Source organism: Daphnia pulicaria, chromosome 2, assembly GCF_021234035.1.
Source record: "Daphnia pulicaria isolate SC F1-1A chromosome 2, SC_F0-13Bv2, whole genome shotgun sequence".
Classification (NCBI taxonomy): Eukaryota; Metazoa; Arthropoda; class Branchiopoda; order Diplostraca; family Daphniidae; genus Daphnia; species Daphnia pulicaria.
The window spans coordinates 11,489,382-11,511,213 of record NC_060914.1 but is presented as its reverse complement, the minus strand read 5'-3'; the positions used below and the strand labels follow the sequence as shown (position 1 = coordinate 11,511,213).

The 21,832-nt window shown below is 38.6% G+C and overlaps 2 protein-coding genes, 3 long non-coding RNA genes and 1 other non-coding gene across 11 annotated transcripts in view; 4 read left to right on the top strand and 2 right to left on the bottom strand.

Moving 5' to 3' along the window:
* Positions 1–65: 65 nt before the first annotated feature.
* On the top strand, positions 66–4,585 carry LOC124326174 (glutamate receptor ionotropic, NMDA 1-like). The gene is made up of 13 exons (XM_046784860.1): positions 66–97; positions 506–598; positions 706–774; positions 978–1,021; positions 2,490–2,555; positions 2,614–2,702; positions 2,762–2,843; positions 2,905–3,063; positions 3,151–3,319; positions 3,385–3,602; positions 3,670–3,798; positions 3,862–4,010; positions 4,094–4,585. The coding sequence occupies exons 2-13, from the start codon at positions 520–522 to the stop codon at positions 4,335–4,337; spliced, it is 1,497 nt and encodes a 498-aa protein (XP_046640816.1). The 5' UTR covers positions 66–97; positions 506–519; the 3' UTR covers positions 4,338–4,585.
* On the top strand, positions 1,726–1,808 carry Trnal-uaa. Its single transcript has one exon. It is a non-coding gene; the product is annotated as a tRNA-Leu (tRNA).
* A 310-nt stretch (positions 4,586–4,895) lies between the features above and the next one.
* Positions 4,896–6,888, top strand: LOC124326785. The gene is made up of 4 exons (XR_006915831.1): positions 4,896–5,116; positions 5,204–5,454; positions 6,050–6,127; positions 6,699–6,888. It is a non-coding gene; the product is annotated as an uncharacterized LOC124326785 (long non-coding RNA).
* A 1,571-nt stretch (positions 6,889–8,459) lies between these two features.
* Positions 8,460–9,750, top strand: LOC124326465 (repetitive proline-rich cell wall protein 1-like). 6 transcript variants are annotated; one of them, XM_046785316.1, is made up of 5 exons: positions 8,460–8,593; positions 8,765–8,833; positions 8,894–9,100; positions 9,191–9,217; positions 9,311–9,750. In XM_046785316.1, exons 1-5 carry the CDS (start codon positions 8,588–8,590, stop codon positions 9,689–9,691), a joined length of 690 nt encoding a protein of 229 aa, XP_046641272.1. In that variant the 5' UTR covers positions 8,460–8,587; the 3' UTR covers positions 9,692–9,750. The 6 variants fall into 6 exon arrangements, with proteins under 6 accessions (XP_046641272.1, XP_046641269.1, XP_046641273.1 ...); XM_046785313.1 differs by having other exon boundaries at positions 8,765–8,920; positions 8,951–9,100; XM_046785317.1 differs by having other exon boundaries at positions 8,765–8,950; positions 9,041–9,100.
* LOC124326825 lies at positions 8,781–9,198 on the bottom strand. Its single transcript, XR_006915872.1, has 2 exons — positions 9,150–9,198; positions 8,781–8,909 (listed from the first exon to the last, which is right to left on the bottom strand). It is a non-coding gene; the product is annotated as an uncharacterized LOC124326825 (long non-coding RNA).
* Positions 9,622–21,832, bottom strand: part of LOC124326739 — a 66,604-nt gene continuing 54,393 nt past the window's right edge. Inside the window, exon 2 of the long non-coding RNA XR_006915764.1 lies at positions 9,622–9,668. This is a non-coding gene — a long non-coding RNA (uncharacterized LOC124326739). The remainder of the gene's footprint in view (positions 9,669–21,832) is intronic.

The following is a 21,832-nucleotide window of genomic DNA, read 5'->3' as shown; positions in this document are numbered from 1 at the left end:
TCGAACTCCAGATTCCGCTGCCGAGCAAGAAGATGCTTCGTTACAGATTTAGCGGTTGACCGGATGTTTGTCTTCAAAACATGCTGCAAAACCAAAAGTTCGTGACTTCGTGGCACTTTTTCCATTTGATCTTGTTTGTCAAGCAGATAACTTAAAATATTTATTGTTTATTCTCTAAATTGAAGCAGTTTTGTTGTGGAGTTTCTAGTAATTGTTTTTATCACTGAGCAGTGAGCAAGTGATGTGGGGAGGAAGCAGATTGCGAATGGGTGTGTAAATAAGACGTGGGCATCAGAAACAGAAGATTATGGGGGAAATCTTAAGCTCCTAGTTGATAATCTCACCTTCAATATCTATTGCACCATTAAAATGAATGAAAGCCATGTTGACATATTTGATGGTGTAGACTTATAAGTTCTCATGGGGTCTCATCTTGTCTCATCATCTGAAACAGATTACATGTCGATTGTTGCCTGGGATTTTAATAATTCATACTTTTATACAGTTGCACAAAATACAATGCTGATAATGATGGTCATCCGAACATCATTTTTGGTCAGTTACGTGTCAAGTTCTTCTCTGGCTGTCCAATTTAAAGGTGATATATAGTTTAGATTTTGATGAAGTTATCCTATTGTATTGTAATGCTGTTGTCATTTCCTAAAAACCAAATTTGAATCACGCCACTGAACTCGTTTGTTCCAGCCTTAATCGCCGTCAATTCTCATGGGTTCCTCCGCCATCATAATCTAATACTGTGCTTACACTATTCTAGTAAGGTGAAGTATTACGATGTAGCATTGAACATATTAGAATTATAATTGTCAAGTAATTTTATCCAGTAATGTTGTAAATAGCAGCGCAATGTTATGGATTTTCGAGAAATCTGCTTCTTCCGCTGCCTGTTTTTCTACATTTCTTGTTGGCGAAATTATTCTACCTCAAAGAAAATAAACTAATCAACTTGTTGTTTGCAGGATGGAAATGCAGCTTTGACTTCACTTTGAGGAAATATTTTAATGTATGCAAATTCACATTTATTTCTGATAGAACTTAAGAATTCTCTCGTTTATAGTGCATGTATTGATTCAAGAAAATGGTGCATTCCAATTGAGAAGTCCAAGTTAAAGCTAATATTACTTATCTACCTACCTTAGCACCTTGATTAGGAACGGTAATCTCTACTGGGTTACATTTACTGTTTGTTAAATCGCAGCCGACACTCGGAGCCCAGTATCTCTTTATACCGAAACAATTTCGCGCCAACCTCAACTGGTAAATTCATATTTATTTTTTGATGGGGGCTCATTATCCCTCCCAGAAGGGAATCGGAGGCATTCATCTTTGAGATGTTAATGGAAGCCAATGCCAAGTTAACTGCCTCCAAATGATAGACGTTGGAACCATTTTCTTTTTTTTGTCGCTTCACCAGATATTACTATATTTAAAAACATCTCCTTTCGTTTCTTCACATCGGGTAATTGCTCTTTTAGCTAACAACATGTATTGCTAATATGCTATATTCCTTTTTTTTTAAGTCGGGATTTTCAGACATCACAGGGATTGTTACCTTTGTGCCTGTTTCGCAGTTGCGTTGGTTCGTTACTACCTTATTGACAAGGTTAACTTCTATCGGATTTGGTTAGCGATAGAAAGCATAATTTTATTTTTTTTTATTTTACGCAAATGAATGGCGTTAAACAATGAAATCAGCGCTACATCAACACCAGGTTGGCCGAGTGGTTAAGGCGCCAGACTTAAGATCTGGTCTCTGTATAGAGACGTGGGTTCGAACCCCACACCTGGTATTGGTGATAGTTTATTTGTTTGCTGAGATCACGTCTATAGGTCCCGCCAGTCGTACAAGCGTTTCTCTATCGATCCCTCTAGATAGCGGCAGATAGCGGCCATGATTTCTTCTTAGCAACAATAGAATCCCAATTGTTGTTATGCCCGAAATATTTCATTAACGGTTTTCGAGTCTGAACTTGGCAATGCCCACCATTACGAAGTCTTCATGTCTGAGAAAACAGCATAGTATATTGGCAGAGCTCGGATAATATAAGTTTGTTGATGTTGCCTCGGTCCCTACGAGACTTTTACTGGGAAATCAGCGACTGCGGACTTTGATTGAGCAGGACCTTATCCATAATCAATTCGAAAGTTTAGAGCACACTAGTTCTATGTGAACTATGTCAATACGGAGCCCATTAACCGATAGGTTCTGCTGCGTATTTGAATGGGGATCCAGGGAATAGATTCTGCGCGACGTTTGCAGAGATTTCGAATAGTTTCAAAATGCACTCGCAATTGGTAGACAGAATGATGCGCTAGGGTTATAACTTCAGTGTAAATAGAAAGAAACAGCATTGCATAGAGAACACTTCGTTTGAAAGTCTTCGTTAGGCAGCTAATGACCACCGTCGTCCAGTCTCAGAATGTCTTTATTTTTCACGCTCCTCATTTTTATTATTTGCTTCCAAATTCAGAATTATCCGCTGGTGTCGTCGTCCCATTTGAATACACTCAATGGTCAACATCTCCAGGTCATTTGGGTAGGCTATGTTTCTACACATTCGCTATTGTAATCAAAATTTACTTTATGCAATTTAGCCTCGCTGGAAGGGAAACCCCAAAGGACTTACGGGTCCGCTTAAAGGGGGCGTATTTCTCGATACCTTGGCAGATCGTTTTAATTTCACGTAAATGTTTTGACAGATTTGCTGTCCCAAAACGATTTCCATTAAAATTTTTCTTATAGGTACGAGATGGTGAGAGTCACGGAGAATAGGTTAGAGCCACAGGGAAAAGAACAAGGACTGTTTAACTATTTGTGGAATCAAGTTGAGTTTGATTTTCTTTTCATTTTTTAATGTTGCTGAATTAATTCTCTGTTTTTTGCAGCAAAGTGACTTGTTGGTCGTAGGCGTGACTCTGTCAATTGCGCGTTTTAAAGTTGTAGACTTGTCGGTGCCTTGGGTTTTCGAAACTTATGCTTTTCTCATCCCAGTTCAAGATGACACGGCAAACATCAACGGAGTAGTCAAACCATTTCAATGGCCGGTATTATTTTATTCAGTTTAATTTACTACTTAGTGTTGGTATATAATACTTTCAATGACTGCACTAATAATAATGATTAATGAACAGGTTTGGTTGGGGTTAATCGTTTCGATTGTTTGCGTCACTGCCGCTTTGATTGTAGTGGATAGACCCAGAAACGCAAACTTGGTCAGGGACCGTGAACACACTGCTAAGAGGAAAAGCGGTCGAGCTGGGAAACAATATCTTTATGTATTTGGAAATTTGATGTCACAAAGTTAGACAGATTAACTTTTTTTAAATGAATTGAAGAGAGATAAATTGACATTGACTTTGCAATAGGTGGTCCCTGTACGTCGAAACGTTTGTCATTTCGACTGGTCGCTGGCGTTTGGTGTCTGGCCGCTTTCATCTTCGTCCAGGCATACACTTCGATATTATTCACCTACGTCGTGTCACCAGTGAATGAGCCCCTAATCAATTCGGTCTACGATATTATTGAACGTAACGATGTTCAGCTGCTTACTCGAAAAGGGTCCACTTTGAATATTCTTGTTTCGGTGAGTTTATGAATAATTTTAGTGAACAACGTTTGCGTCAGCGTAAAAGTCCTATTACTGGCAATAGAATTCAAACGCGACGCCAATCTATATTAAATTGAAGAAGAAGCTGGACATCTTCCCCAATTCCAGATGCAATTTGGTATCAGAATGCATCAATTTGATCACACCCGGATCAACAAACACCTTTGTCGATGTATGTATAATTATGATACATTTAAAAAAAAATCAAATCCATTCAAGCGTAACAAATATCTAGGCGAGAACTGCACATATGGAAACTATAAAAAGACGTTATGATGAAACCAAAAAATGCGACCTCCAACTGGCCAAGGAACCTTTCTTGGGTGGATATGCGTCATTTGCACTACAAAAAAACAGCCCATACACCGACACTATTAACAAAGGGTAACTTAAGCTTTCAATCACCTTTGATCGTCAATAATAATGAAATTTTTCTAAAATTGTTAAATTCTTTTGTCATGTGCAAGATTGTTGGAGCTTCAACAAACAGGAATAATTGATAAATGGGATTGGTTATTCCATCCAACACCTCATCAATGTATGGCCAACGTCATCAACAGCGGGAAAAAGAGACCGGAAACCAAAAATTTGTCCATTTCACTAAAAAATTTGACTGGAGCTTTTGTCGTTTATTTTATAGGGTTCAGTTTTTCGTTTCTTACTTTTCTTTGTGAGCTAATCATTACCATAGCTAAACGTCAACAGTTTTAGCAACAACAGCTAAAGAACCTTAAAAATAATTTTACGGAAATGTAGGCCTACCTGCATGGCGTGGCGTCATCGATTGAACTTGTCAATGAAATCGACCGCTCTGCCATAGCGATAAGCCGATAATTAACTTATTTCTTATTGATAGACCGATAAGTGTGCATTTACAGGCTATAAATATTAAACTAGGTTGCTACATGGTTTAGTTTTTAGTAAAGCTAGCATAGTATCTGTGCAAATAAAAAATGTCAGTCCCTTTCACAGTCAATTCTAATGTTCTGTTAAATTAAAAATAAAACTTTTTTGTCGTCTACAACATTTAATTATCTGCAGCAGAGTTACTAAACTGTTCAATAGGTTGACTGCAGTGTTCAACTCAGAGATGGAAGACATGGATGCTGGATGTTGGAATGGAACCAACTCCGAATCTCCGATTGAGCTCTCCGAACTGAATCCATTGCTTAGCAAGAAGAGGTTTCATCGGAAGTCAATGTTCGTCAGTTCGTCTGCAAGACATGAAATGAAATGATGAAAAATTTTAAAGCATGTTCAAACTTCAAAGACTTTTCAGTTGATGTTGAATCTGGTTGAGTGTCCAACACATGTCCAACAGATTTTTAAATACTTATTGCTTATTTTCAATTTTGGAGCAGTGTTATCACTTCGTGGTCTATGGAGCTTATGGCACGCCACATGAAGCAGTTTTATGGAACTTGGTATGTAAGACGTGGCATTCTGTCATCAGGAAAGGAAGAAAATAAAGAAAAAAAACTTTTCCCTAGGTTAACTAATAAAGGCATAATAAGTAATTATACCTTTAAGCACTAAAATGAAAAAAATAAAGGGAGATTGACGTGGGGTCTTAGAAGTCCTCAATAGGTCTCATCTCTCCTTGGTCTCATCTAGTCTACTCACTAGAACTCCGAAATAATTGGTATTTTGGTGGTTGCATTGTGGTAGTGAACTGAAGAAGCAACATCTGGTATACTTGTTTCTTTTCGTTTTAACATGATATTCAGCAGTTTTAATTTCTTGAATCTTAGCCTGCAGAGGAGCTCACTTACTCTTGTGTCCCATTATACCAGCCTCCTCTAAATAAAGGATTCACCATTAAAGTCTGGTAAGGATAACCGATTCTTTATGGCTCATGAAAGGCGACTTTAAGTATAAATATCCCCGAAGATAAAGTGCTTCTTGAAAACTTATTGTTGTGCACGGAATAGTCAGGTAGCTTAACTAATCCTGCCAACAATGGGTTGAGAGTAGTCAGTGGCTATTCCAGTTTCTGGTTTATTAAGTGGGACCTAAAACTTGTTTCAAAAATCAATACTCCCAAGTAACTTTGCATATCCTTTGGAACTGCTAATAAGGTGTAAATATAGACTCCTGGATAATCATAAAACATTGAGGATTAAGTAGAAAAAAAAAAATTTATCAATATAAATTTTTGGTTATTGAGGTTAATGAAATAATAGCTTTTCTATTCCAAATTTGTTAACTACCGAGTACTCTTCACGTCAAACTCTTTTTCGAGGTTTTTATTTAAGTTTCATGACATAACAATGCGCATCATATTCAGATTGGGAACGAAAAAATTGTTCAGTCAAACATCAACATGAATATTTAGTTATCTGAAATTGAACGCCTAAACCATACATGCACGTGAAACTAATTTAAAATAGATTTTACCACTCTTATTCTTTCTTTCTCGTAAGATTGAATAAGCTACGAGGGTCAGCCGCTAAACCACACCGCCATTGAACTGGGATGGATGGTGAGAGCTTCTTTCAAAGGTAAGGCAACTTCCATTTTTAGTTTCTCCTCACCTGCGTCCGTTGCAACTTGCAAGTAGAAGTAGAATACTCTTTGATGGAAAGTCCCATTTGTTCGTAAAACAGAGGCACTTACACTACACAAAAACATACTGCGAAACTTAGTCGATTCGATATTTTGACACAAACAATCGTCGGGTTAGGTCGGTAACTTAGTCTGCCTTATCCTAATTGTGTCATTTATGGAGGAAGAAATTGAGTAAATGGGCAAAATGGTCTTTGACTTATTTTTTGCTCTACCTTCATGTAGCGTGAACTTGCCTGGCTGTTAAGGGCCTAGGGACCATAGGGCGGCACAGATAGGCATAGCCCTAGTCAACCACCCCACTAATACTCAAATTTTCTTTACCGTTAATTAATACTACATCATCTGTAATTAGATTTTTTCTAAATGGATGTTTCCGATAATTGATGGATGAGGCTCTTTCGCTTTTGATTTAAACGGCATCAAATTTACACGCATGTGTTTTCCTCGTCACTTGAATATGTTGAAACTTTGGAGTCCTAACATAAAATATTTTACATTATTTAGGTTTTACGGACAAGGTCGGCTGCCCGGATGGTCTTGCCTTATGACGAAGCGGAAAAATGAGACAAGCGAACCATCACTGAACCGAGATTTCCACGAGAGGCAGAAATCGTAAGTTGTTTAGTTGGTCATTACCGTTTACAAAATTCTTTTGTTGCATTATTTTTAACTTTGTCTAAGAAAATTAATAAAGCAAAAAATCCAGTGCCTACGTTGGTGCGATGTACTAGGTAAAAGACTTATGTAAGATAGGGTCGTTCTGTAGTCGGGAGCAGAGAACGGCGTTAGCCATAGGGGAGAGTAGAATTTGCATGATTGGGTGGTGGGTTAGGCGAGGGCAGAGTATGGTGAAACGGGGGCTTTTTGCGGGAGGGGAGTGGCGGATTAGCTATTGTTAGCAAGAGCAGCGTTCGGGAATGAGCGCCTGAGAGTTGATAGAGAATTGAGTCGTTGAATTTGCTTTGTAGGTTCCCTTTTTATTTAAAAACATGTTGGCAATAGTGAAATTACGCAAAAGTGAAGTGAGCGAGGGAAAGTGTTTTCGTTATTCAATGAAATTTCTTAAGTGTGCGATGCATTCATTCCAGGTAGCTTTTCGGCAATGCACGCAGTCGAGGTATCAATGAGGAAACTTACACAAACTCGATTAGAATTTAAATTTAATCCATATTTAATCGAAATCTATAACATAGTCCTTAAAATTCTATAAATTAAACGTTACATAATTTCTCATGCAGTCAACAGTGTAGAACGAAATCAAATCCCAACAAATTAGTCTATATTGAACTGAAGGTGCATTAAACTGAAATATGGCAATTAAGTGAACATATTTATTCGTGAAAATAGTACGCTATTCAATACTGATGCTTGAATTAAGATTTTACTTTTAAACGATAGTAACCACTAGCGATGAAAATCAATTGAAAAGCTATTCTCCAGTAAGATGACCTACTTGATATACTTTCTAATAAAAGTGAAGTTGCTGGAGTGGTTTCGATTTATTCGAATGGGTGGGATAGTATCGCTTCGGGCATCGTTTCAACAGGTTGATGAGATATGGAGTTGAACGACTTGCGACACTGACCGGGATTTGAAGAACAAGCCGAGCTATTGGCTTATGCAGTTGGCAACAAGCTGAAAATTTATGCTAGGAAATATTCCCCTTGCACATGTACCTTGAATCTTGGGCTCGCCAAATTTGTAACTTTTATGCTGCTCGTTCGAATAATGAGACTACTCGGTTAAGGTCAGATGTAATCAAATTGTTGCATCGCTAAAAAGATTAATTTGTAATGTTATTTCATTGCAGATCCATCATCTAGCATTTCGCAAAAACGTGTACGCATGCGCACCAATCGTGCAATTTAAAAAATTTAGTCGAGACTAATCTTTGCGAAAGACTAGAATTTAAGAATGAAAGAGAAGGTTTTGAAGAAATAAGGGAGCATGACCGCTTTATTTTTTCAAATGAAAAGTTAAGTAACTTTCCATGTAATTGTACAACATACACTGTCTATTCCTTATTCAGATACTTACACAATTTATAGGGAATGCAAATCAATCTAAGGCCAACGCAATCAAATCAGATATTGATGGCCAATATTGGCAAGCGATTAATTGGGAACCAATGCAATAATGCATACATTTTTTGTTTTTCATACAATCTAATATTACAATTTTAGTCAGTGTATACACATCTGGTTTAGTGGTTTTACCTTCACCTTCTTTTTATATATAGCCGGAAAACGTCCACACCCATTCCACGTCCCCCCATTCCACGTCCCCCCATTCCATTAGGCATCACTCTCTTGTGATCGTATAAAATCGCGGACGAATCGAATTGAAAGTATCAGTTATCTAGCTGTTTCAAGCAAGTCAACTACTGCTCCAACATGAAGGTAAAATTCGTAAACGCAAGTGTAAATCCCCTAGAAGAACAACTAGAAGAAATTGTCTTTCTATACAACGAAGCATTTCGGTTCGCTTGTGGATACTTAAAACATGAATATTTCGGTTCGATTTCTGTTAGATATTAATATAATTATGATTTCTTTATTTTTAAATTGCAGTTCTTCGTCCTCGTTGCCCTTTTCGCCTTTGCTGCTGCCGATTCTTACAAGGCTGCTGAGTACAAAGCCCCCATGTATGATTCTCCCAAGTACGAGGCACCTAAGTACGAATCTCCTAAATACGAGACTCCCAAGTACGAGACTCCTAAATATGAAGCTCCTAAGTACGAGACTCCCAAGTACGAGGCTCCCAAGTACGAGGCTCCTAAATACGTAGCCCCTAAGTACGAAGCCCCTAAGTACGAAGCCCCTAAGTACGAGACTCCCAAGTACGAGGCTCCTAAATACGTAGCCCCTAAGTACGAAGCCCCTAAGTACGAGACTCCCAAGTACGAGGCTCCCAAGTACGAGACCCCCAAGTACGAGGCTCCTAAATATGAAGCACCTAAGTACGTAGCCCCAAAGTACGAAGCTCCTAAATACGAGGCTCCTAAATACGAAGAAGTCACATACGTAAGTTGAAGTTCAATTAATTAACTAAACATGATTAAAATTATGTAAGTAATGAAAATAATTCACTTTGTCGTTGAATTGCCACATTTTTAGGCCGCTCAACCCTACAGCTTCGGATACGAGGTCCAGGATAAAGAATCTTACACTGACTTCGAGCATACCGAAAAATCTGACTACAACGTTGTCACCGGATCTTACCGTGTGGTTCTCCCCGACAGCCGCGTCCAGATCGTCACCTACAAGGCTGACGCCAACGGATACACCGCTGACGTGAAATACGAAGGCGAAGCCAAGTACCCTGAGTACGTTGAGTCCCAATACAAATCTTCTTCTTCCTACGCTGCCCCTGCCTACAAGGCTCCTGAATACAAAAAACCGGCCTACACCGCTCCAGCCTACACTGCTCCAGCCTACCAAGCTCCAGCCTACCAAGCTCCAGCCTACCAAGCTCCTGCTGCCTACCCTAATTATTAATTCCCATAAATCGCAGTCTTCATTGTGAGATTATTATTTAATAAATCAAATCTTCTAACCATTTTATAGCATTCAAATGTCTTCGTGTAATCTTCATAGAAAACCCTGAACCAGACTTTCACTGATAACTAGTTAACAAATATGATTTAGCTTGACGACAACATTCCCCATTTTTTGTAAAAAGGAGAAGATCTTAGGGATCTACAATTTAGAAGCAAGTGGCTAGCTAGCGACGTCCTGCCATCTGGCCCTTAGACTTAGAGCTTAGACTGGACGTTTACTGTGGCAATTTTTGCCCGTTTGACGTCGTTCTACCACTAGGAGGCCAATAGATTTCAGCCAAAATTGATACTTCATTTGTTCACGGATTACCGATGTAGTGAGTCTTCAGAAATTGACGATGGACTTCATTTAACACGAAGCTACTACGAGAAAGAAACATTACCTTGGGGATTTCGTCTGTTGTGATGTGTGATGCTGCGGTGGTGGCTTTTTGGTGAAAAAGAGATATACATTTGAAGGGGGAGAATTTCACGTGAGTAAAGTTATTTGCCTTTATTTTGCTAGTTCTTTCAATTGAGAGTCAAGTGTGAACGAACTAGAGAGGACATTGTTTTCATGTTGGTGATTAATGTTTCTTTTTTCTAACGCTAGACGGTCCCATAGCCTTTGATCATTTTCCACTCAGTTAATTACGTTTACTTTGCACATCTCTGAAGAACTTTCTCGCTGCTTCTACAAGAAAATTTTGGGTGATTACTGTCAGTTTCTGTTTCAGCAACAAAGCTCACTTGTTAGATTTTTAAATAATGAGTTTTTTTCTACTTCCGGTTTTCACATTTCAGTCAGTAGTTCAGTAAATATTCATTCGAGGCACAAGAGAACAACATATTCGTGATCCTCGTCAAATTTGTGGTAAAGTTCATGTTTTCTTTTGTACGTACGCGTACTTCCGGTTTCCAGAATTTTCCTAGTTCAGGAAAATTCTCGATTTTGGCCAAATTTTGGATTTTGTTTAAATCACATCTAATCGACCCCAAATTTGATGGAGATCACGAATATTTGGTTTATTTTGTCGGCAGCTCAATGGTTAAGGCACTATCGCTTACTTCCGGTATACTTCCGGAAAATTTGCTTAAGACCAACAAGTGAGCTTTGTTCTCTGCACAGTTCTCAAGATTAATTACTATGTTTTAGTTAACAAAAATGCGCTTTTCAAGTTTTGTGAGCATCTTAAGACCAGTCCTTCAAGTAATGAGTTTTGAGACGTGTCCAATAGATGGCGTGTTGATGGTGTCAGTTATGGCATGTAGACATTGGGACTAATAACCACAAGGACTAATCGAATGCGTCACTAGAACGCGACACTAGAACGCCCTTCCACCACTAGAACGTCCATATTTTAGCCACGACATTAGAACGGAAAAACCTCTAAATTCCGCAGCGACACTAGAACGTCCACATTTAAGTAACGACAATAGGACGGAAAACCTCTAAATTTCTCTGCGACAGTAGAACGGATTTTGCGACATTAGAACTTTCATATTTTAACAACGACTCTAGGACGGGAAATCATTTATAATTATTGCGACACTAGAACGGCTATAAAATAATCTGCTGCAGGGAATGATTCTTTACCGCTAGATGGATTTGGAATGCGTCACTAGAACGCCTGCCCGACACTAGAACGTCCATATTTAAGCGATGCAACTAGGACGGGAAAACTATAACGACACTAGAACGGCTGTAAAAGAATCTGCAGCGGTGAATGATTCTTTATCGCTTGATGGATTTCGAATGCGTCACTAGAACGCCCGCCCGACACTAGAACGTCCATATTTAAGCGACGAAACTAGAACGGGAAAAACTATTGCGACACTAGAACGGCTATAATAAAATCTTCGGTGGGGTCTCATTCTTTACCGCTAGATGTAGGAGTTGTATAAAGTTTCCGTTTAGGTTGCGCGAATTTTAAAACATCGCATGGATAGACTGGTACAGCTTACAGACAAAAAAGACAGGATAACAACGGCAAAGTATAGTAAATCCTATATATTAATCCCTAAAAAAACTATTCTTTCTGAAAACCTACATATTATCCTTTAAGTACACTCTCAGTTTTCAGGGGATATTCTAACCCTCTACGACGGATATTCCAGCTTCGAATACCCTTGCTTAGAATAGGTCTAGAATAGGTTCAACCCTATTCGAAAGCTTCGAATACCCATAGTAGAACCCTTATGCGATTCGATTTTCCTTCGAATACCCCAGTATTCGAAGAATCGAATACCTTACCCCATATTCGAATAGAATACCTGGGTGGGCGAATGTTTCATTTGCACATACGGCGTCGGTGTATCGAGTTGCCTCCCAGCACACTTTTTTTAATTTTCAGATTGAAAATTTATCCGTCCCAACAAAGTCCTAACTCCAAAAGTATCAAAACGTATAAATAACTTTATCAATAATACAGAAGATTGATACAGTCAGAATAGCCGTATGGAAGAAGCTCGGATTGGAATGCGGGAGACCCGAGTTCAATACTAGGACGCTCCAAACATTTTTTCTGATCTTACCCCACTCAGCAAAACTCTTAGAATAGGCATGGAATAGGGGGTATTCGGGGGATATTCGAACCCCTATTCTAGAACAGGTATGCTACTAATAGAATACCCCCCCTATACTATTAGTAGCAAAAACCAAAACGCTACTAGTTCGAATGCCCTCGAATACCCCCAAAAAACTGAGAGTGTATTATTAACAAGTTTTCAGTTTCATATCTGTCTTTGTAAAATAGATCGTATTAGGTTGAAACAAAATAACAGAAATTGTAATGAAAGTGTATTACAAAGTCGATCAACGGTGATCATTATCCCCCCCAGGGGGTTTTATTTGGCTACTGTCAATCAACTTCTAATAAATACGACTCTGAAAAATTCGTGGCGTGTCAAAATTGCTTGTCCTTAAAATGCTCAGCAGCTGATCTTGAAAATGTAGGTTAAACGTAGTAATTCTGTTACACTTTTTAAAATGTTTTTTGGTCATGTATTCAACGTAAAGTCACAGCAGCACACGACAGCAGCCACACACAAAATCCACACGCAGTCATCAGCTGAGATTTTCTCAAAAAGAAGAACAAACAGAAGAATCAAACTTGAACGCGGTCAGACTTTTGTGATGTTGGGGCTGTGTGATGTTAAAAAAAAATAAATGGAAACAATTATTCATAGCTATAAAGAGGTGCTGGGTGATGTGATGGTAGAATGAATATGTCATAACAAGAAAAATAAAAGGGAATTTTGGTTTAAAAAGGGACAACTATATTCCTCATCAATTCAATGATGAAAAAATTTCTAAACTTCGGGTGTCATAAGGTCCAGGTATCCCCACATCACGCAGGCAAACACGCAGTCACACACAGAAAGCGATGACTTCGCCACTGGAGGCCGCGTCTTTGGCAGGCCCTTTAGGCAAATGTCGGACGTGAGGGACGCCACCTGGACGCCACACGAGCCCAGCAGGAAGCCGATCTGCTGTGATCCGGTGTCCCGTCTCGTCAGCGGCACTTAGATGATAACGGGCACGACGCCTGCGCGCAGACAGCCGTAAAAGACTCATATGAAACCGATGGCGTCGCTTTTGTGGTAGACCAGAGCGACCCAATCGCCAGGCTTGAAGCTCGAGCTGCCCATCAGCTCGTCCGTCCCGTTTCCTACCACCCCATCACCGCCATGTTTGCTCAACTTGTTCAGCAGAGCGTAGGCGATCTTGTAAGAGCGGCTCTGCAATTTGCCAATAAGAATCTTCTCCCAAAAAATGAACACGAGAAAGACACTGGGGATATACAAAAAAATGTGGAAAATAAAAAGGGTGAAAGAGAAGAAGATTTTCTGCGGTCGGTGTGTGTCTCTATGAGATAGAGAAGAAGAAGAAGAAACTATCGGAAGCTTAATACATTGTTTGGTTGCCTTGGCTATTTTTCTTCTTCTTCTTGTGTTTAGGCTGTTTGTATCCATTTCTTTTTCTCCCACACATTCACAGACAGCCGCCGCCGCCTTATAATCTCTTCTACTAAAAATGACTTTGATTTTTCTGCTGGGCTGGTGATTATTTGTCTGTTTGTACGATCACAAGAAGAGACATTTTTCTTTCTTTCTTTCTGTCAAATTAAATGTTTCTATTGGATCAGGCACGCAGAAGAAAATATACGAAAAACGACCTCCGAGTAGATCAGCCACGATGGCCAATTATTTTTGGTCGATAATTCTTATTTTTCAAATTAATTTTTTCAAATTTTTATTTGGTTATCTATTCGTTTGATATTATAGGCGCAGACTAACATTTTTGGTTCCGCCGGCTATAGGCTTGACGTTCTAAAGGGGCCTTGTCGAATCCATCATTGACGCTGGTTAAATGTTGATTTCCTGTTTACCTTTTTTTTATTTCCCCCCCACAAGCGAAAAACAAAATTTTTGTAACTCTGTAAAAGTATATCCGAGATATCTAAACACATTTTTCGGGCCCGGATGTTTTCCGTCGTCTCCAGGCAACGCAGTTTTGGCGAATTCTTTCCGCCGGAATTTTATTTAATTTAATTCTTTTTGGCCCTAATAAAAATTTCGTTCACAAGTTTCTTCTTGCCCCCGTCTTTTTATTAATAAAAGCGAACTCGTTTAACCCACTCGCAAGGATTTCCAATCTAGTCTTTTACCGGGATTTTGGCGATATTGCGCATACCAGCCAGTCACTATGTTGAATTCAAACAAACGAGAGGGGCTATTACAATGCCGAGACAAATAGAAGCCTCGGTACAACAAGCCTAATGGATTATTACTGGCGACGCCATGAGCGCCGAAACGGAATTCATCCTCGGCCCTAGCGGCTTGGTCTTTGTTTGCAGCTCACGTGACGGGCTCATGACCGTCACCAATTTAAACACCACACTTAAACTTAAACATCTTAAACCACAGTAACACACACATCTGCAGAGCATTTGGCTGTAACCAGTATTGAAGGAATGATGCTTGCAATTGTCCGGTGAGTTTTATTTCTCGCCAGATTACACATGAAAACTGATGGCGGGGGGCAATACTTTTCAAATGTTGACAAATTATGTTTACAGAAATCTATTAATCCCCCTGTGGGAGTCACTCATTCGTGATGGAGCAATTTAGTGTACGTCAAAGATACGACATTTCAGAGAATTCAAAATGTCAAACTCTGAAATTACAATTTCAGGCAGATTGTGTACCGTGGGCACGGTATTTTTGCGGCGTTTAGCTACCTCAGAGAGCAGCGCAGTTTTCTTAAGGATTGCAGAAGTTGCGGAAAATTTTGTTTTTGTAATGGAGGAATTGGAGACTGCGTTATTTTGCCAAGGCCGATTTTCGTTCATAATTTCCCCTCTGAATACCTTCATTTTCGTTTCTCTTAATGACTTGGTTTTCGATGTTCCGCAGCATTCTTTTTATTACGATAACGAAATTCATGCGTCTCCCAATTACTGTTATATTTTGTAATACACACATTTTAATTACAATTTTTGTTATTCTATTATTTTGTTTCAACCTAATACGATCTATTTTACAAAGACAGATATGAAACTGAAAACTCGTTAATAATACTTAAAGGATAATATGTAGGTTTTCAGAAAGAATAGTTTTTTTAGGGATTAATATATAGGATTTACTATACTTTGCCGTTGTTATCCTGTCTTTTTTGTCTGTAAGCTGTACCAGTCTATCCATGCGATGTTTTAAAATTCGCGCAACCTAAACGGAAACTTTATACAACTCCTACATCTAGCGGTAAAGAATGAGACCCCACCGAAGATTTTATTATAGCCGTTCTAGTGTCGCAATAGTTTTTCCCGTTCTAGTTTCGTCGCTTAAATATGGACGTTCTAGTGTCGGGCGGGCGTTCTAGTGACGCATTCGAAATCCATCAAGCGATAAAGAATCATTCACCGCTGCAGATTCTTTTACAGCCGTTCTAGTGTCGTTATAGTTTTTCCCGTCCTAGTTGCATCGCTTAAATATGGACGTTCTAGTGTCGGGCAGGCGTTCTAGTGACGCATTCCAAATCCATCTAGCGGTAAAGAATCATTCCCTGCAGCAGATTATTTTATAGCCGTTCTAGTGTCGCAATAATTATAAATGATTTCCCGTCCTAGAGTCGTTGTTAAAATATGAAAGTTCTAATGTCGCAAAATCCGTTCTACTGTCGCAGAGAAATTTAGAGGTTTTCCGTCCTATTGTCGTTACTTAAATGTGGACGTTCTAGTGTCGCTGCGGAATTTAGAGGTTTTTCCGTTCTAATGTCGTGGCTAAAATATGGACGTTCTAGTGGTGGAAGGGCGTTCTAGTGTCGCGTTCTAGTGACGCATTCGATTAGTCCTTGTGGTTATTAGTCCCAATGTCGCTATCCCTCAGTTATAGGCTTATGGCTGATGCTGCCAAAAGTTAAGTTATCTTTTTTTTGAAATTACCAATGATTCAATGAATTCATACTTTCATAGGTAAATTCGAGTGATTTCGTCTATATCTTGTCGGTGATGTGTTCTTTTCCGTGTATATGTTGGATATAGCTTCAATCTTAATGTTTCTCATCAACTTACAGGAGGAAACGTGAAAGGGTCGTGCAGCCTACATATCTATTTTGTCCAAAATCATTGTATTTATACTGAATGTGCCATAAAAATGACACAGGTAACAACCAACAATAGCTTTATTACAGTATTGCTGAAACCTATATTCCTCTCGTCTTTTATTAGATTCGTCATAATTATCTGCTGTTTGCATTGGACTTGCTAGATCACCAACCCCAGCATGGACCAATCTCTCATTCCATCTTCTAGAGAACCTTGGATAACTGATTGGTGGTTTCATGTGTAAGTTCACTTGTCATGTCACTGAACTTTCTTTGTTGCAGTCTCACATGTATTTAAAGTACTGATCTGCACTTACATCTATCTAATGATTAAGAGACAATTGCGAGTGTATATACTGATAACTGTTAAATTATTCTTTTAGATCATAGATGTCAAGCACATTGATAACACAAATAACAACAACCGAAACATCTTTTCAAGAAAAAGAAAAGGACTATACAGTCAACAAGATTCCTTGTTTGCTAACCTGTTGGCTGCTACCCTTGAATCTCCCTTTTTACTTCCTTTCACGGGCTCTCTTCATTTGAGGTATTGTTTACTGTAGCTACAATCTTATTGAAAATTATTATCATTCAAAATAAATGTTCGTTCTGCTTATAGGGTAATCCTTCGCTACTTATTGTGGACTTCATCCATTGCTGAAAACTGACGATAGCATGCTGAAATTCAAGACTTACATATTTCATAGTTGTTAGATAACTTACAAGTGCATAATCTGGGCTCCCTTCTTTTCTGTGGCCCCGTTTCCCTAACTAACCACTAACCAACGCCCGCCGGTGGTCACTCACCCGCTATGAAACCAGGAGGAGGGGAGGGCTCTGGTCGAACGGGGACTTGCAAGGCGCATGATCTGATGAAAACTTTTGAAGGGTCATGTGTCTAAGCCGGAAGCCTACTATGACTAAATCTCCCCGGAAAGCTTGACCTCGTACTTCTCTCTTCTTCCTTGTCCAGGTAATCTCCCTGGACACAGTCAATCAAGGCGGAGTCTCCCCCTGTCTTGATTGACTGCATGTGCGAGTTATAACAAACAGTCCGCCAGCCAATGAGAAAAAAAAAGCGACGGTTTATTTTCAAGGAAATCTGCATAAGGCAGTTAAACATTTAACCAATTTACCAATCTCGTGTAGAGTTTTGCACCTTGCATACTGGTGCAAATCGCGTCTATAAATGTTTGGTTTTCGATGCTTTGCTTGGCCGACTCACCATTGCTTTTAATTCAACAACCATCTTTCTACAGTACCAAACATGTATAATCGCAATTTGCGCTAGAAGACAAGGTCCAAAACTCTACACAAGATTGTTAAATTGGTTAAATGTTTAACTGCCTTGTGCAGATTTCCTTGAAAATAAATCGTCGCTTTTTTTGTCTCGTTGGCTGGCGGACTGTTTGTTATAAATTCGCACAAAAGAAAATTTTTTGTACCGGACGCTCTGTTTATTGAATTATTTATTTTATTTATGTTCCCCATTGAATAGAAAGTGTTCATGGTTATGATAATATGTTAGTTTATTACATTTTTATAATACATATTAGGTGTAATTAGAGGTATAGGTATTAGGGGTGTGAGTAATAGAGGATTGGGTATTTGGAATGTGAGTATTAGAGGTGTGGGTTAAGAGTATAGATAATGTTAATATGTTGGGTTATAGGTTAATAAAGGTTTCATCATTAATTTTCACGTCACTATTACTCATTAACATTACTGTAAATCTCCCCCCCCCTCCGCCATCTTCTTCCTCGTTGCTTTCCCAGTATTTATTTTTTTAACGTTAAAACTTCCCATATTTCTGTTTTTCTTCCTTCTCAACAAATAAACGATAAAGACACACATAAAATTTAACAAAATACAGGATGCAAATTCCGTAACACGACGCCAGCACCAAAGAACAGCCAAAGTTAAACTTGAAGAAAAATATCTTTCACCGGCATAGGCTGGGACAACACGCATCATTGGGCGGCAACAATTGGAACATGAACCTACAACACAAATGAAATTAAATAAGTTTTAGCACCAATGAGAATACTGCATGAAAATAAAGCTATGCTGTTTCACATGGTTACCCCAAATTTTCTATTGCAACATTATTTATCTTTTGTTTAATCAAAAATTTACATGTCCTCATTAAAGATTTAAATACAAATTCACATTTGAACTTTGTTCAAGGTTAATGACTCAACAAAATTCAAAAATGTTAAAACCAATCAATGGAAGCCAAGATTTTTTCCTAAAAACTCATTTAGTTTTACTACCAACTCAACACATTTCATTTTTGATTAAACTAAATTAGATAGTCACTTTAGACTTTACTAACCTTCAATTAGTGAATGTTATTGATGTTCACAGCAAAGGCCTGCAAAATTGGATGTAAGTGCTAGACTGATGGCTGAAGTGAAGTTCCATATTTTGAAAGGCATCTGCAATAAAACATCACAAATGTCATGTTCAAAATCTTAATCAATTTAAACAAGGATTTTACCATTAAGAACATTTTACATATGTGAAATGTTTCTCAGCTTCTGGACGTGGTGGACAGTATGGTTTCCGAATATTTGAAACTTTCAAGATTCTTCTACAAATAAAAAAATGGCATTGAACACCTTCATGGTTACTAGACGTGCAAACAAATTAATTGCACTCACCATCGCCAACCCATCACTAATAGAAATACATCCCCCAAGCAATCAAGCAAACATAAAAAACGCAACAAGGGATAATAGGCTTCTTTCTCTCTCAAAACCCACGCTTCAAATAACATAGAAAATAGAACCAAGAAGAAAGTAGGGGCTGAAGGACTAGCTTACACCCAACAACTGAATGCAAATCAGGCAAGCCAGATGTCTTCTTCCAGCGACCAGCCATAACCATAAAAAAATGAGATTAACTTCTATTATTTAATTTTTACTACTGATGTTTACCCCACAAAAATCTCTAGTGTGCCCACCCTGGAGCCGAGGAAGATGAGGTGGCCAAACTAGCAGCAGCTTTTTTTTTCTCTTGTGGTTTAAAGGGTTTAAACTAACTAACAAAAGCACAAGATCACCTGATCCAGACACCAATGCGTTAAGTCTCAAACGTCAGAAACCGAATTAATACAAGCACTCAATCAGTAAACTCAATCAGTAAACGCCCTAAACGGCCCCAAATCACTGACGCCATTGAACACGCGACTGAATCACAGGCAGAAAATGAGAAAATATGAAAATAACCGGATCCTAAAGAAGTGTAGCTAAACAGCGCCCCCGAAACGCGACAGTTTAACTATCCAAGAACCCAACAGAGGGCCAAGAAAGGGTGGGGAAATCTGTAATTTTAATCTGTTTAAGCCCGGTCCCTTCAACTGATGAATCTCTTCAAAATAATTTAACCAACTCGTTGTAGACCACATTCAATTAAACTCACAGCAATCGAGTAAAAAACAAAGATACCGGCAAATAGGTGTGGTTTGTGTTTTCAATTATCTTTGTCTTTGCGGGTCTTCTTTTGCAGCATTAGCAGCTTAAGAAATCCTCGTACTATCCTCCCACTTCCAAGACTTCTTGCATCAACAAAGGGTTCTGGGTGACGTCACCTTGACACTTAAAACCATTTTAACCTTTTTTGCTTGCTATTTTTTTGCTCAATTCCCTCCCTGAATGTTAATAAAAACAAGATAGAACACTATGTTAGTAACCTATCCCGGCGATTGTTTATCGAAATTTGGAGTCGACTAAGCTCCACCTAACCGCTGTCTTACGAACAAATGTGACAGTTTAGGGGATTGTTGTGTTGGGATTCGTGCAAACGCTTGGGGTACGGGGTACTCTTAGGTACGGTACACGGATCCGGCGCTTAATGCCTTATTCCTAGCTACTTGCTGATTCGTACAACGGTTGTTCGCTTACGCTTTTCAGTGACAGTTCAGTCGGACAAGTTCACACTACAGATGAAAAGCCAAAAAATAAACGGTCCCCAGGTTTCCATCAAAGAGAATTCTACTTCTACTTGCAAAGGACGTAGGAGAAACTAAAATGGAGGTTGTCTTACCTTTGGATGAGGCTCTCATCGTCCATACAAGTTCAATAGCGGTGGTGGTTTAGCGGTTGACCCTCGTAGCTGCTTCGATCTCACGAGAAAGAAAGAAGAGCGGAAAAATCTATTAGAAAAATAAATAAATAAATTCAGCGCTCAATTCAATAAAACATTACAATTTGATTTGACGTGCATCAGTGAAAATTATAGCCGAAATTTATTTTAGGCGTTAAACTTCGGATATTCGTGTGGTTTTCTGGCTGAACAATTTTTTTGTCTCAGAACAACAATCTGAACATGATGTGCATTGTTATGAACTACAAGATTAGACATCAATCTCGGAAAGGGGTTTGATGTGAAGAGTACTCAGTATTAACAAGTGCGGAGTCGGTGAAAGTTTGGAATAGAAAAGCTATTACTTCGTTAACCTCAATAAACAGAAATGGATTTTGATAAAATCTAATCTACCTGATCCCATATGTCTTATTATTATCCAAGGGTTCACTATGATTGCCCATTAGCAATGTTAAGGTACATGAAAGTTACTTGGAATGTTGATTTTTAAAGAAGTTTTAGATCCCACTTAATAAATCAGATACGAGAAAATCACTGTTACTTCCAACCAATCTGTTAGCAGGATTAGTTAAGTTTCCTGACTATTTTGAGCACAATAAGTACTTTCACAGAATTACAAGGAGCACTTTATCATTTGTGACAAGCTTGGTAATCAAAATCGCTTTTCATGGGCCATAGAGAATTGGCTGTCCTTACCAAATTTTAATGGTGGATCCATTATTTTGAGGAGGCTGGTAATGGTGTTATGATGGGGATGTGACAGTGGGACACAGAACAAGGTGATTAGAAATTGCTCCTTTGCAACCTAAAATTCAATAAATTAAACTTCTGAACATAATTTGAAAACTAAAAGAAATTAACATACCATCAAATCACAAAATGTTGCCTGTTTAGTACATTACCATCCAATGACACACACCAAAATGCCATTTACTTAGAGAGAGACGGCAAGACATGGGATGAGAATATGAGGATCCAGAATATGAGACGTCAAAAGGATTTATAAAATGATTAACAAACAAATCCACATCACCTTATTTTCTTCATTACAAAAGTTCTTAGAGGCTTGATTTCTCGTTATTATCTAGAGGATCATGATGATCGAATGTCACGTCTTGCAGAACAATCCGCAGTTACATAAATCTGTTACATCCCCATTTGAGAAAATCCTGCTCGTGATAAAATCCATTACTGCACTAGAAGCTCCGCAATAATACTGCTCCAAAATGGGAAATCAATAACAAATAAACAAGATCGAATGATAAATCGTGTCTGACAGACGAACCTTCTTAGCTCTTTAGAGAAGACTGGCGGCGACGGCTGGCAGACCGACCGTCATGCCATTTTATCGTAACGGAGGAAAAACGTACCATTTAAATGAAA